This window comes from Alligator sinensis, unplaced genomic scaffold, assembly GCF_000455745.1.
Source record: "Alligator sinensis unplaced genomic scaffold, ASM45574v1 scaffold279_1, whole genome shotgun sequence".
Classification (NCBI taxonomy): Eukaryota; Metazoa; Chordata; order Crocodylia; family Alligatoridae; genus Alligator; species Alligator sinensis.
This window is the reverse complement of record NW_005842434.1, coordinates 612,687-627,112: the sequence shown is the minus strand read 5'-3', so window position 1 is coordinate 627,112 and position 14,426 is coordinate 612,687. Positions and strand designations below refer to the sequence as shown.

Here is a 14,426-nt window from a genome sequence, read left to right as displayed (position 1 = left end):
CCCCCCCACCACAGTCCCCCACAAACCCTATACCCACCCACACACACACCTCTCACACCTATCCACCCTCCACAGACACACACACACACCCTCCACCACAGACCCACACACCCTCAGCCCCCCACAAATCTATACCCACCCACCCATACTCCCCCTCCACACTATAAAAGAGTAAGACTTCATTTTAAGCTATTATATACAATCGCTTTGATGTACACTACACAAATGCATGTAAACCAGGACAAAAATATTTTTTTAATCAATTAATGAATGTTGTAGATAATCATTTTAGAATATAATTTGGTATTTTTCTGGTTCCAAGATGGCAAAACCCCTTGCTGAAAGGACTATTTCCAGGGGTAAGGGGAGGGACTTGTGTTGGACTAGGTCAGGAGCTAGGGGGCAGGACTTCCAGTCACAAGATGGTGGCCAGGGGGTGGGGCACCTGTCGAGGGGTGGGGCTACCCATGCGGCCCTCGACAGCTTGCCAAATCTTGGTAAGTGGCCTTCCATCCGAAATAGTTGCCCGCCTCTGTTTTATTGGAAAGGGTGACATGTAAATCTAATAGAAAAACAAATAAATAACATTCCAGCATGGACTTAAATTAAAAAAAAAAATGGGACAAGTCTTTGTGCAAGTTAAAACAAACATTTGGGGCCAGTGAAGCCTTCTGGCATGCTGGCAAAGTACATTTCAGGCCATGTCTACACTACATTTGACAGTGTCTGCTGGTAAAACTAGGCTACTTTTAATCAAGCTATCTAATAGCAGTGAAGCGGCAGTGGCACTGACAGAGTAGGTTAGTTACTTGAATAAGTAACTATGCTGCCATGGTTTCGCTGCTCTTGATATCTGAGTTTTCGAAGTAAGCCTAGCTCAGTTAGGTGTACACATGCTTCAGCCATTCAAGAGATTTCAGTGAAGACATGCTCTTGGTTTTTCATAGTCTGAGCAGACCTCTAGTTCAAGCCCAGTTCACCAAAATCTTTTAGGGCTAGAACAGATCTTTCTAACTGGGAAGACTTTCAAGACTGGGACAAGCTCCTGAATGTAGTCTCAGTATCAGCCATTGCTCTGTGGTAGACCATTCTGTCATTGTCATCCCTTAAAGACAGCATATGTGTGAAGTACCTATGCTATTGTATTGTGTTACACTTAATTTTCAAATCTTTACAGTTGACTAACTACGTAATCTTAATATTACATTAGCATAGCATTTTGCATTACATCTTACTTTACTTGAAGCTAGTATTTTATTTCTACTAGATATTTAATACCATGGCTATAGACACTAAGACAAGTTGTTCTAACAGTTTTCCTTCCATTTGATTTTTTTTTTTCATTCAAATAGGCTTTTTGGTGCTATGAAAGTTGGAGGAAGAAATAGAAAAAAGTTATGTCTGTCTCCTATATTTAGAAAACTGAGCCATGGTCTTTATATGAGTTTATTTAAATTTTTATTGATACCCATGTTAAAAATTGTTGACTGTAATCAAGTAAGAGGTTTGTAAATGGATAAACTGTTTAATCTTGGTAATCCCTGACAGGCAATCATATCTTCAGAACACTAAAACATAGCAATCGGTTGTTTGTGTCCTTTAGATAGCTTCTAAAGCAATAGAAGTTAATAGGGAACTATATGCATAGTTAAAAAACCAAAGAAAACCCCAAAAATTCTTTTTTCATTTCCCTTGGGTAATTTTTTCTGTCTTTCTCTCCACAGATGAAATACGCTGCTACTTTGGTGAAACAATTGCTCTCTATTTTGGTTTCTTAGAGTATTTCACATTTGCTTTGGTTCCTATGGCTCTCATTGGGATTCCTTATTATGTGTTTGCATGGGAAGACTATGATAAGTACGTGATGTTTGCCTCATTCAATCTGCTTTGGTCTACGGTGATTCTTGAAGTTTGGAAGCGCTGCTGTGCCAGAATGACATATAGATGGGGAACACTGTTGATGAAACGGCAGTTTGAGGAACCAAGGCCAGGATTCCATGGGGTCCTGGGTATCAATCCTGTCACTGGCAAGGAAGAGCCAGTATACTCAAGTATTAAAAGGCAGCTACGAATTTATCTGGTGTCTTTGCCATTTGTGTGCCTTTGCCTCTACCTCTCACTCTATGTCATGATGATTTACTTTGATATGGAACAATTGGCACTGGATTATCATGAGGAGAATGAGACTTCCTTTAGCAACTTAATGCTTTTTGTGCCTAGCATCATCTATGCAGTTGTGATTGAAATTATGAACCGCATCTATCGGTACGCTGCTGAATTCTTAACCTCATGGGGTAAGACTCTTCTTTTTGTTTTGTCAGAAAGTAATAATCCCAAACGTTTAGGAATTATTTATAAATAAATCTCTTAGAAACATTAAATGTTATGCGCATAACAGTTTGAAAAAAATCCACTGTTTGCTTGTTCGGAATATGTTCTTACGAGTTCTTGTTGAATGGCATAAGCGTACAACAGATGTTTAAGAGTGGGGGTGGTCAACCTGCAGCTTGGTTGCCGCAGGTGGCATGAGGAGCCTTTGTGTGGCACTTGGTAGATCGGGGAGGGGACGGACAGCACAGCAGCCAGCCAATAGGGCAGGAAGGAGAAAACAAAGCTACAAAGTAGGCAGGGGGAGCACAGGGAAGGAAGCATAAAGTAGAGCAGCACATCAGGCAGGGAGCATAGGGCTGAGAGCAGAAAGCAGAGTAGCAGATGGCAGGAGAAGGGGATCGGAGTGGCACTTTTGGAGGCGCAGGGTTAATTTGTGGTACTGCTGTCAAAAGATTAGCCCCCATTATTTCAGGGAATTCTTGAAGCAAACTTTTACTAGTAGTATAGTAAAACAAAAGAGTTTAACTGTCCAGTGTTTTAGTTTTCTAATTGCAGTAGTCTGACAGTGATGCTATAGGGATTTGATGAGTGATATGGCCCTTAGGAGGAAACAAGCAGGAATATGGAAATATAGATAATGACAATTAAAAAACCTCCAAAAAACAAAACCTAAAACAGCATCCTGTTCTGGAATTTTAAAAAAAACCTCATTTACAAGATTCCATGCGTTTTATCAAGAGGTAGCGGGAAAGATAATGTCTGACTGTTCCTATGACTTATTTTTAATGAACTGGATGTGATATTTTGTGGTCCAGACTGCAATATTGTGAAGCGTGGTTTCAAAATATATTTTCCAGTTTGAACTTTTATCACTTTTGTGGACAAGGGCATACACATTTGGACTGATTTGAGTAATGGTCAGATAAGTTGTTTCTATAGCTCAATGCAATATATGATTTAACACAGTAAAATCAAAATTAACAAGGCTGGGACCCTGAGAACCAGTCTCAGGAAGATTAACTGAAGAGGAGAGCAGTTTAGCCAGTAGACTAAACAGATTTCAGTAATGCATGCTAACACCTTTTGCACAGTATTAATATTACTGGACACCAGCAACAAAAAAGCAAACAATTTCTTAATATGGATATGTTTGGGATCAGCATATGCTCAACATTCAAAGATTTGTTTTTCTAAAAATAATTTTTAAGTTTCTATTTTGTCTTCAGTTGTTTATCTTGTTTTATTTCTGTCATTAAATTGTGGGGAACAGATATTGCAGGGTGCCAGTGACTACAGGTTTTTCTGTTCTAATTATGGAGGGTTAAGATACAAGCCCAATACATTTTGCATGCAACTCCTTAACTAAATATTGACAAAGCTAGGAGCTACGTTTGATACCAAGTGTCTTCTCCAAGTTCAGAAAACATATATGCTTTGTAATCCTAATTAACCTCTTCAATCCTTTTGGCTTGTGCAGGTTTAGACTTTGAGTGGTTGTAGATAGTTTGATTGAGAATGCAGGTATGTCTGACCATGCTGAACTAAGAAGTCTTTTTACATCTTAACCTGTGAAATTAGAGATTGTGAGGCCATAGTGTTTTGAGTAAAGTAAAATCTGCACAAGCCAAAAGGATTGAAGAGGATCGTTAGGATCACAAAGCATATATGTTTTTTGAACTTGGAGAAGACACTTGGTATCAAAAGTAACTCCTAGCTTTGTTAATATTTAAATGAAGAGTTGCAGGTGAAATGTAGTTTCAGAACAGCAATCTCTGAATATTCAGCATATGCTGATCCCAAACATATCCATATCAAGACACTGTTTGCTTTTGTGTTGCTGCTGTCTGGTAGTATTAAGTTCTGTGCAAAAGGGGTTAGCATGCATTACTGAAATCTGTTTAGTCTATTGTCTAAGCTGCTCTCCTCTTCGGTTAATCTTCCTGAGATTTGGTTCTTGGGGTCCCAGCCTCGTTAATTTTGATTTTACTATGTTAAATCATATACTGCTTTGAGCTATAGAAACAACTTATCTGACCATTACTCAAATCAGTCCAAAAGTGTATGCCCTTGTCCGCAAAAGTGATAAAGTTCAAAATGGAAAATATATTTTGAAACAACACTTCACAAAATTGCAATCTGGACCACAAAATATCACACCCAATTTGAGCGATGTGTTGGGGAGGCACATTTCCCCCTCAAGACTTCTGCAATAACAGTGGGGCATGGGACTGCCATCTAGCCAGTCAGGGTCCAGCAGCAGTGGGGGTTGTGTCTGCAGTGCAATTTCTGTGCCAGTGGTGGGGTGTGGGGCAGCAGCCTGGCTGGACCCAAAGCCTGGTGGCAGAGGCACCAACAGCACAGAGTTGTGTCCCCCTACTGTCAGCTCTTATGCGTCACCTATGAGGATAAGAAAGTATGATAGTTATAGGGTGATTCATGTTTTAGAACCCTTTCGGTAACTTTGGAGAGCATTCCTTAGATGACAGGCTTGGCTTCCTGCATTTCTTTTAGAGTGAAACCCTGCTGTCCAGTCGCCCTGAGTGTTTTTTTCCATGTTTCTCAACTGTGTTGACACAACTAGCTCAGCAGTGTGACACCATTGAGTACTTTTCATTCAGGCAGCTGTGCTCACAGTTTGATGTGTTGTGATTACATTTAAATAGATGATTAAGTATATTAGTCTAAGGCTGCTTGCAGATGTTAACAAACAAACAAGAAAACCCTGTACTTTACTGGAAGAAGCAGAGTGTTAATTGGGTGTGGCTCGCCCAATGTCTGTATAGATCGAGTGCTTTACTGGGGCTTTTTGCACTCTTATCTAATAGCTGAATGAATCGGCTTTAGCTAAAAGCGCCAAAAAGCCCTACTGAGGTGCCTGATCTATACAGATGCTGCAGAGCCAGGTTAAACTAATGTACTGCTTCTTCTGATTAAAGCACAGGGTTTTGGGTTTTGTTTTGGTTTTTGGGTTTGTTTGTTGGTTTGTTTGTTTGTTTGTTTTAAACATCTACAAGCAGTTTAAAGTGATGCTCAACCAGGGTGACATGACAGCTGTTGAAGGGTATTGGAAGACCACTTGTTGCCTGTTATCAGGAGGGACGATGTAGACCCCTCCTTCTTGGGGTGCCTGTTTATTTGCATATCTTCATTAACTGAATGTCTGATAGTCCTATGTGAAGAGATTTGAGCCACCTTGGGGACTGCTACTTTGCAGAATAGTTCAAAGAAAACCTAGAGCTAAATTGCCTCAGTTTTATCCTTGGATGAAGCAGGGATAATTTTGGAGTGGTTTTGCTCCTGTATAAATAACTTTTTCAGTGTATCAGCTGCTTGTGTGGAGCAACAACTTCATCTCCCTTTTTTTGGAACTGCTCTAAGTGAACATTTATCCATACCCTAAAAGTCTGTGAACTGACTCCTTAGTTTGAACCAGCTTGTTGGCTGATCAGATTGTTTCCTGTCCTTGTTTTCAGTGAGGTTTTGGTGAGAAGTTCATTGAGATTTAAGGCATACTCTGATGTAATGCCCAGGAAAGCTTTGAGTCATGGTTCTTTCTGTGACTATTCAGAAAAATGCTGAGCTTTTTGTTGGCATTTGTGTGTGTGGTATAGATGGAAACTGTGGCACTTGAGTTTAAGTTTTCATCGTTTGCGGTATTGAACCATCTCTCTCATAAGTATTCAGGACTTCTGTTAGATGACTGATGTCCTGGTCCTGTACTGTCAGACATGATTTCCATGTAAATGGTTGGCAGTGATGCTGGGAAGAAGTCATTCTCAGTGTAGATAGATGTAGAGCACCAGCACTTAACCACAAGTACTATGTGGTTTTGGGCTCAAATCTACTTGTTATGTTTTAGCCAGGTTATGATTGTTGTGTGTCAGATTGTATGTGTTTTATTCTTCTGAAGGATTAAATAGGTGGCTAGGCAGTTTCTGCTAATTTTTCCCAGGTTCTTCAGGAATTTGCAGATTTGTTGTCAAGTCCATAGGTTTGCCTGTTTCAGTTTCCCTTTATATTTCCTTTGCATTGAAAGGCTGGAAGTTGTTTTTGTTTTCAGGTATGTATTATTTGATTTGCTGCCATGTCGTCTTTGCTCCTTCCAATATTTTTTGTCCTCTTTTCTTTATCAGTTTGGCATTCATTTTGTTCGGAGAAATGCAGGAATGGTCTGGTACTAACAGCTGCTAAATTTTCTGATCAGTTCTTAGGCTTCTCAGGTGTATCTTTGTGAATTCAGTTTTTCAATGGCCTGTTCCTACTTTCCTTTTTGGAAGGAATCCAGCTTCTAAAAGATGTGTTGTGATACCTGGATTGATCAGTTGTGATAACTGTTTGTATTATTTGAGGAGTTCTGCATATTTTTTATCCAGATGTGGGGGTCTTAGTTTTATAACTGCTTCTTGGAATTGGCTTGGGGGCAGTTTGAGAAATGGCTCTGCATGCAAATGTCTGCACTGAAGAGGATACAAAAGATACCATGGTTTGCGAATAGTGCAGGTGTGAGTTTTTTTTCCCTGTTGATTCCAGGAGGGTTGTTGTTTGTGTTCGTAGTAGATATAACTACACCTACTTCAGTAAGGATCAGGTGGTGTTGACCCTGAGAAGCGTCTCATCTGGATGAATGAAAAATATTTGCTGTTTTGGGTCCTGGATAATATAAAAATTATAAAGTGAAAACCAGTTCAGAGGGCAGTTTCAGTTTATCTGATCTTCTGTAACCCCAGGTAATGTTAAAATACTTGGATTGGCCTAAGTGGGGCTTCAGGCTAGCATGGTTAAGCCACTTGAGTTTCTGTAGCAAGTGTATACAGTGCAGTGATGTGGCAGGCATCACATCCAGCCTCCTTTGACTTGCCAGTCTGAATACCACTTAGAGCTGGATTTAACTGGGTTGGTCTGAGGTGGAAGTGTTAGTCAGAACTTGATTTTGCACCTTTAGGTCATAGCAAGATGTCTTAACTGCTCTCCCTCTGCTTCTCCTACCACAGGTGATGTGATAGCTCATAAAATTTCCACTATTGATGGCAGGGTGTGAAAACGTAGGAGAAATATTTGGAGTGGACTAGGTTGCTGCTGCAGTGGAACATTTGCTGCTGTGAAATTATTGACCCTTACAATATATCAGGGATCTGAATTAGATGGGAGTGGTTCTGCATTAGAAAGATCTACTTTAATGTGTCATAGCTCACTGTTAAGAGAGTAGATCATAAGGCCACTTGATATTAAGGCAGCTGGCAGGATGGGAGTCAACATGTTGTTTAGAGGGCAGGACTGAGAGAATGAGGTGTTTTAGTTGCTGAGAGGCCATCAATATTTAGCTAAAGGTTTTTTTTCAGATTGGTCCAATTCCAAGATATTGTTAAGGTAATTGAGCTAATTTAGAAGTCTGTGTTGGCCAGATCTGAAAGATTTGACTTGCTAGCTGCAGCTTTTGTTTCCTCTTCCAAATCAACTACTTTTGTATAATCAAAACTTGACTGCATTATTTCCCATTGAAAAACGGACAAAAATCTTCTTAAAAAAAAAAAAGAAAAAAAAAAGAAGCATTTATCATGTGACTGATAGTACAGAAAAAGCATGATAAAGGGTAAAAATAATTGGTCTACATGCATATGTTTTCCATTACCTAAACATTAACCTTGACTTAAAAGTTTTCATGATTTCTGTTCATCCTTCTTACCTCCATCTCTGGATTGGAGTGCTTTGCAACTGCCTGCTCTTAGTGTCTTCCATGCTTGATGTTGGCATTAGTCAGCCACCCATGGTTCCCTCAAACTAATGGGGGACAGAGGAGGGTTTAATTCCCCCCCCCACCCCAAAAACCCTTCCCTGTCCCACTGGCATGCCAGGGTCTGCCTGGCTAGGGTGGAGCAGCCAATGTCAGGTGCACCCCCCCCCCCCCCCCGCTCCCGCCCCCCCCCCCCCCCCCCAACCCGGCTGCAGTGGCAGAGGTGGGGGCATAGCCAGACACTGGCCAGCATGCCTCCCTGAGGTGAAGGGGGCAGTAAGGAGGTTTATTCTTCCATCCATCCACTCCTCCTGGGGGGCTGCAGCCGGGTCTGCCAGCCCCGGCAGCTGCTTCTGCTGTTTGCCCCTGGCCAGATGGACCCCGGCTGGGATTCCCTGCGGGTAGAGGGGAGGGAGGGAGGAATAAACCCCCTCCCTGCCCCCTTCACCTTGGGGGCATGCCGGCCGGCATCTGGCCCCCCTGCCCCTGCTGCTGGACTGGTGAGGGGGGAGGGACCCTGATGGGCCAACAACCCCTGTCATGGTGTCCTGGGGCGTGCAAGTCTCTTCCAGGGGAGAGGGGGTGGGGCTGCCCTGCAGGTGGAAGCAGGGTGTGCAGAGCTGCTGCAGCCTGCGTGGGACAAATGGCAGTGGTGCTAGGGGGGCTTGGGGCGTTAAGGCAACCCCAAAATTCATCTTAGCCCCTGTAGCCATCCCTTCAAGCTCTGCTGCTGCCATATGCCCTGCTCAGGCTGCAGTAGCTCTGCCAACCCTGCTTCTGCCTGCAATGCAGTCCCCCCACCAGTTCAGGGGCAGAGGTGTGGCCAGACACCAGTTTGTCATGGCCCCCTGAGGTGAAGGGGACAGGGAGGGGGTTTATTTCCCCCCTCCCTCTTTTCTTCCCCTGGGGAACCCTAGTTGGGGTCTGCCTGGCAGGGTACAAGTGGCGGAGGTGGCAGCCAGGGGCTGGCAGACCCTGGCTGTAGTCCCCTGAGGGGAAAGGGGGTGGAGGGGGGAATAAATCCCCTCCCTGCCCCCTTTGCCTCAGGGGGGCCATGCCAGCTGGCATCTAGCCATGCACCCACCCCTGCTACAGGAGCAGTGACAGGGGAGTGACCCTGACAGGGGCTTCTGTATCCTGGCCAGGCAGACCCTGGCTTGGGGCCATGCTGGTGGGACAGGGGAGGGCATGAGGAATTAAACTCGCCTCTGTCCCCTTTTTGTTTGAGGCTGCTGCTGGGGCTTGACGTGCTGCCTGCCGCTCCAGTGACGAGGTGAGGCAGAGTGCTTGACAGGGGCTGCTCTGCTCTGGCCAGGCAAACCTTGCTGGCTGGGGTCCTCTGGTGGGAGAGGCGAGGGAGTGGGGAATAAATCCCCTTCTTTGCTTGCTTTGCCTCAGGGGCCCATGCCAGGATGGTGTCTGGCCACACCCCTACTACTGCAACAGCGAGGCAGGGGGGACCCTGGTATGGGCTGCTCTGCCTTGGCCAGGAAGACCCAGCTGGGGTCTGTGCTGGTGGGACAGGGGAGGGAGGGGGAATTAAACCCCTCTCTGTCTCCCCTTTCACTTGAGGCTGCTGCCAGGGCTGGCCATGTGCTCTGCCACATGAGTGGCAAGGGGGGAGCGTGGGAAATGCCTGGCAGGGGCTGCTTTCCCCTTCCCCCTCCAGGCACACCTGACTGGGGACCGTGCAGGTCAGGATGGGGGTTTAAACCCCTCCTTAATCATACTCAGCCTTCCAGGGCCTGGCCAACCCCTGCCCCCCCAGCTCAGTTTTTCTGCAGCCGAGGGCTTGCTCTAGCACCCCCTGGCTTCTGGCCTGAACCACCATAGGCATGTGCCTGCATTTCTGGAATAAAAAATGAATGTCTATTCTCTTGCTTGCCAGTTCAATCAATGCGGGTTAGACTAACCTGCAGAGATTGAATTGATACAGGCTCAAGCTTTTTGAATGTCTGTACATAGCATAGAAGTGTACCCTGCCTTCTGTTTCAAAACTCGGGGTCTGTTGTTTTCAACGAAACATCTTTTTTTTCCCATTAGGGACCGATTTTTACAGCATTGAAAACACAATGTAAACATTTATTATTACATTATGTAGGTACCTGACCCTTCACTTATACTTCAGGTCTCTGTAATTCATAGTGTATTTATTTTTATGGGTTTAAATACACAGAAGAATGTGCTGGGCTTTGGGGATCCTTGCCATAATCTAAAAGTATAAGTACAATACAAAAATAATTACAAAACTAAAATAACAAGTATTCCCTACATATCCCAAAGCATCAAGAACATTACAAGCCATATAAAAATCTCCCCTTTCCTCCTGTTCCCCAAAGAAATTCTTCCAGCTACCTAAGCCCTCACAAAGACTAAAAATATTAGAGTTGAGTCATCTTTTGATAAGGAAAATCCATTTTATGTCTCATAATTAAAACTACTCCTGAGTCTGTCATTTAGAAAACAAACATTTTAACTTCTGATTTCCTTAAACCTTCAGATGATTCATACATGACCAGTCTTTTTATTTGGAAGTGAAGTTCTATTCTGAAAAGTAAGGATTTGCAAATATCACCCTTGTGATCTTAACTGTTGCTTAAATAGGAACTGCGAGGTTGAAGATACTGAAAACATGCATTGATAAAATAGTTTAACCCCCCTCCCCACAAACAAACAAACAAAAACCGCTCAAAACAAGCCTTCCCCACCAACAACCAGGAACTCATGAGAGGTTAGGCAGTATCAGAATCCTAAAGCCTGAATCGCATGAAGTACTAATCTGCAATGGCAGATATGGTTTGTACTTTTAGTATTGGCAGGGGAGGGAGAAAGCATGGACTTTGGAGCAGCTTCAGAAGAGGATGGTCAGCTGTTCCTCAGGGGTCAGCAGCTGTTACACTGTTGTGAATGAACCTATAACCATATATACGTAGCATATACAACACTGGCTATAAAACATCAGTATTGTTTTTCTAACTTTAGCCCTGTTTCATCCAGGGTTACATTTGGGGTGAGTTAGCTTCCTTTGGCTGTAAACAGACAACTCTGACTGTGGACTGTGTGTGCTGGGTTTTGACTTGGATCAAAACAGCTGTTTACACACACAGCCCTTCCAAGTTGCTTTGCTACTCTTCGGCTGATACCTGATGCTGAAGAGGGCACAGCCTGACAGAATTGTCCCTGGAATGAACCACAATTAAGGTAAATGAGCCTTGATCAGCTTACAGACATACAGAGCATTGTCCCAAGGAAAAAGTGTTAGCATATTTTATTCAACATGTTTTACAGTTACTTGATGTGGAAAGTGGGTGTGGAATTCAGGGACAACAGGCTTTCTCTCAGGAGAAATAAGGTGTCTGTTTATAGCTTTGTATTTCTATAGGATCATGCGCCCATGAAGGTTGCGCCATAACAGCTACTGTGCACTCCTGAGCATCATATTGCGACCTCTTCTAAAGCCACTCCAAGTGTACATTTGACTAGGTCCTTTCTAGTTGTAGGGCCTGATCCAAAGCCCATGGGAATCCATTGGAGGTCTGTCCATTGACTTTCATGGGGTATAAATTAGATTCAATGTTGTTTGTTTCAATTTTGCTTTACTTCCCACACCATGTATTTTTTCCATTTGATTTCAATGGGTGTAGAATCAGAACCCCAGTATTTAATAACGTTTTCATACTATATATGATTATAAAATTGCTCTTCTACAAAGAGAAATGTTTTAGATGCAAATACCCTTTTTTAAACCATACTAATGTTTTATAGCCAGTTTTTTTTTTTTAGTGTTACAGATGAGATTAATTGAGGATAAGTTAACCATTGAGGCAGTAACAGCACAGTTCAGACTTTTTCCTGTTGGATGTTGTTTAAATATTTCCCTCTCAGCTGGGGAGTTGTTTCTTGTTTACTCTTGTGATGGCATAAATTGTATCTACTGTATTTGGTTTGTACTGCTTATCGGTTAATCATTATGTTAATATTTCAGAGAATCACAGATTGGAATCCTCTCATCAGAATCATTTAATTCTGAAAGTCCTTGTGGTAAGTATGTTAAATATAAGCAGTTTTCATTTTCTAATAAGGACAGAGTATGTTGTGTCTTTAGAAGTTCCTTTCCTCAGTGGCTAACTGATATTGAGGAACTGTGTCAGCTTTCCCACGTAGACATTTTTACTTTCAAGATTCCAGATGCATTGTTTGTGTTCATTTTTCTTCAAGGGGTACTTTCTTAACTGGAAGCTGTCATGGTTTTTAAAAGATGACATTTTCAATTTACTTACCAGAAACTTCTGTCTTCACTTTCACTTATCTATTAATATTCCCAGATACAGTACTTGGTTTTTAGATCCAAATTGTACAAATAGTTGAACATACATTATCATATTCACATGAACAAACACAGGAGAACAGTTATGCGTGTGTATAAGTGTTTGCAGGTTCAGGCTATTATAGCATGTGCTGAACTGTTTACTGTGCAACTGGCAGTAAGTTGTGTATAGATGTTTGCTTGCTTTTTTACGTATATCTCCTAGTACAGCATGAATTAGAAGGAAATACACTACATAATTAGAATCATAAATATAAGATATTTAGCATAGGACTGTGGTCAAGATTGGCTAATTTTTTGCAACTTATGCTACTGTATTCCTTTTGCAAATAACTCTAATACCATCTTTCCAAATGTATTCACTAATGCCTGCTTTTTGAAAAAAAATTGGAAAGCATTATTTCAAAAAGTGCTCTGTCTAATACAGCTGTTATAATATTAAGCACCAGATCCAAGACTACACCTTAGCTGTCAGCCATGGCTTTGCTGTCTTTCAAACATTTTTCTAAATATTTCCTTTAAGTTGGCACATTCCATACCTGATTTCAGCCCAGATGGAATTGCACATCAAAATCAGAAATAAATCCATTTAGCCATATTGGTTTTTAAATATTAATTTAAAATGGAACCCTTCTTGTTTTCAGAGACAATTGAGTATCTGTCTTCTGAAAAGCATGCCTGGTTAATATGTTCAAGTTGGACACCCAAAAATTGAGATATTCCAAATCTTATTTTGAAAATATAATTTTAAACTCCTTTTATTACTAAACAGCTTTTCTGTTCCTGCTGCTTATTCTTCTTGAGGTCATCATCCTCTACTTTGTTGTAATCCTATCTTCAAATGAATGCCATTGCAGCTTCTTATAATTTTATAATCATCAGGAACAGATAAGTGTGTAAACAAGTTCAATTTTATACCTCCAGTGATTAAAAAAGGAGAAACATATTGCAAACAAACATTTCCTTAATGAAATGTTTTTCCACGAGTCACCAGCTAATATTTATAAATGGATTTTTCACTTTCCTAACTGAATTAAAAATGTTAATTCTAGGCTTATGTGGTGTGCATTAGAGGGGTTTTTATTTATTTATTTATTTTTAGTAACTGGATTTTGCTAACTTATAGGAGTTCTTTCTGTATATTTCTGGTAAATCACTCCCAAAGTACAGTTGTTTTTTTTTTGTTTTTTTTTGTTGAGCTTGTTCTTGTAATGGTACTTTATGCAGCAGTAGAGGGTAGGTGCTCTTGGTGCAACATGGCAATAGAACATTAGATTCTGTTTGCAGAACATCTCCTGTTATCTTGTTAGAAATTAAAAATCGCTGGAAATTAAAACATGGGAGACCTCAGAAAACCTGCTGATTGGTAAATGAAAAATATGCTTTCCAAAACCATTGACTGTCTAATTGTTCATAACCAAACTTACATAGATAAATTTTACTTCTATGCATGATTACATAACATTTTAGGGCACATTATTTGCAAAATAAGCTAAATAGTGAATATTATTTCCCTGTACGGGTTTATGGAGCCTTCAACAAGTTTATTCTCCTAATTTGCAGACTTCGCAGATGGCAAAGGTAATGATAGATTTGTATTAACAAATGCAGAGGAGGGATTGAAGCTGAGAGGTGGAATGAATAGAACTCCCATTTTTCCAAAACCTTGTCGCATTGATAGAGAATAGACTTATGATCAGCTGGGCAGTCTACTTAGAGTTGTATTTAGGTGTGATGTTTACGTGTGATACCTAGATACAACTCTTAGTGGACTGTCCAGGTAGTCATGAACCAAAAAATTAATCCTACTTGCCATCAATGAGATATGCTAGCAAGGTTTCAGGAGAAAGGGGAATTCTATTCCTATAGAACATGCACATATTATTTTTTGTGTGTAACATATTACCAATCATATAAATATAAAGATATGTGTATATATAATATGCGTAAGATGTGAATATACATATGTAAAAATATGCAGAACATTTATCATACTTACCAAAGTGCACATAATCCATGTATTTAGGTGGAGATTTC

At 41.3% G+C, this 14,426-nt stretch overlaps 1 protein-coding gene across 8 annotated transcripts in view; it reads left to right on the top strand.

The window, feature by feature from the left end:
* ANO10 (anoctamin 10) overlaps window positions 1-14,426 on the top strand; it is a 246,716-nt gene that overhangs the window by 18,134 nt on the left and 214,156 nt on the right. For all 8 annotated transcript variants that reach the window (XM_006030275.3, XM_006030276.3, XM_006030274.3 and 5 more), the window contains 2 exons: window positions 1,725-2,294; window positions 12,048-12,103. In XM_006030275.3, coding sequence (XP_006030337.1) covers window positions 1,725-2,294; window positions 12,048-12,103 — 626 coding nt within the window. The remainder of the gene's footprint in view (window positions 1-1,724; window positions 2,295-12,047; window positions 12,104-14,426) is intronic.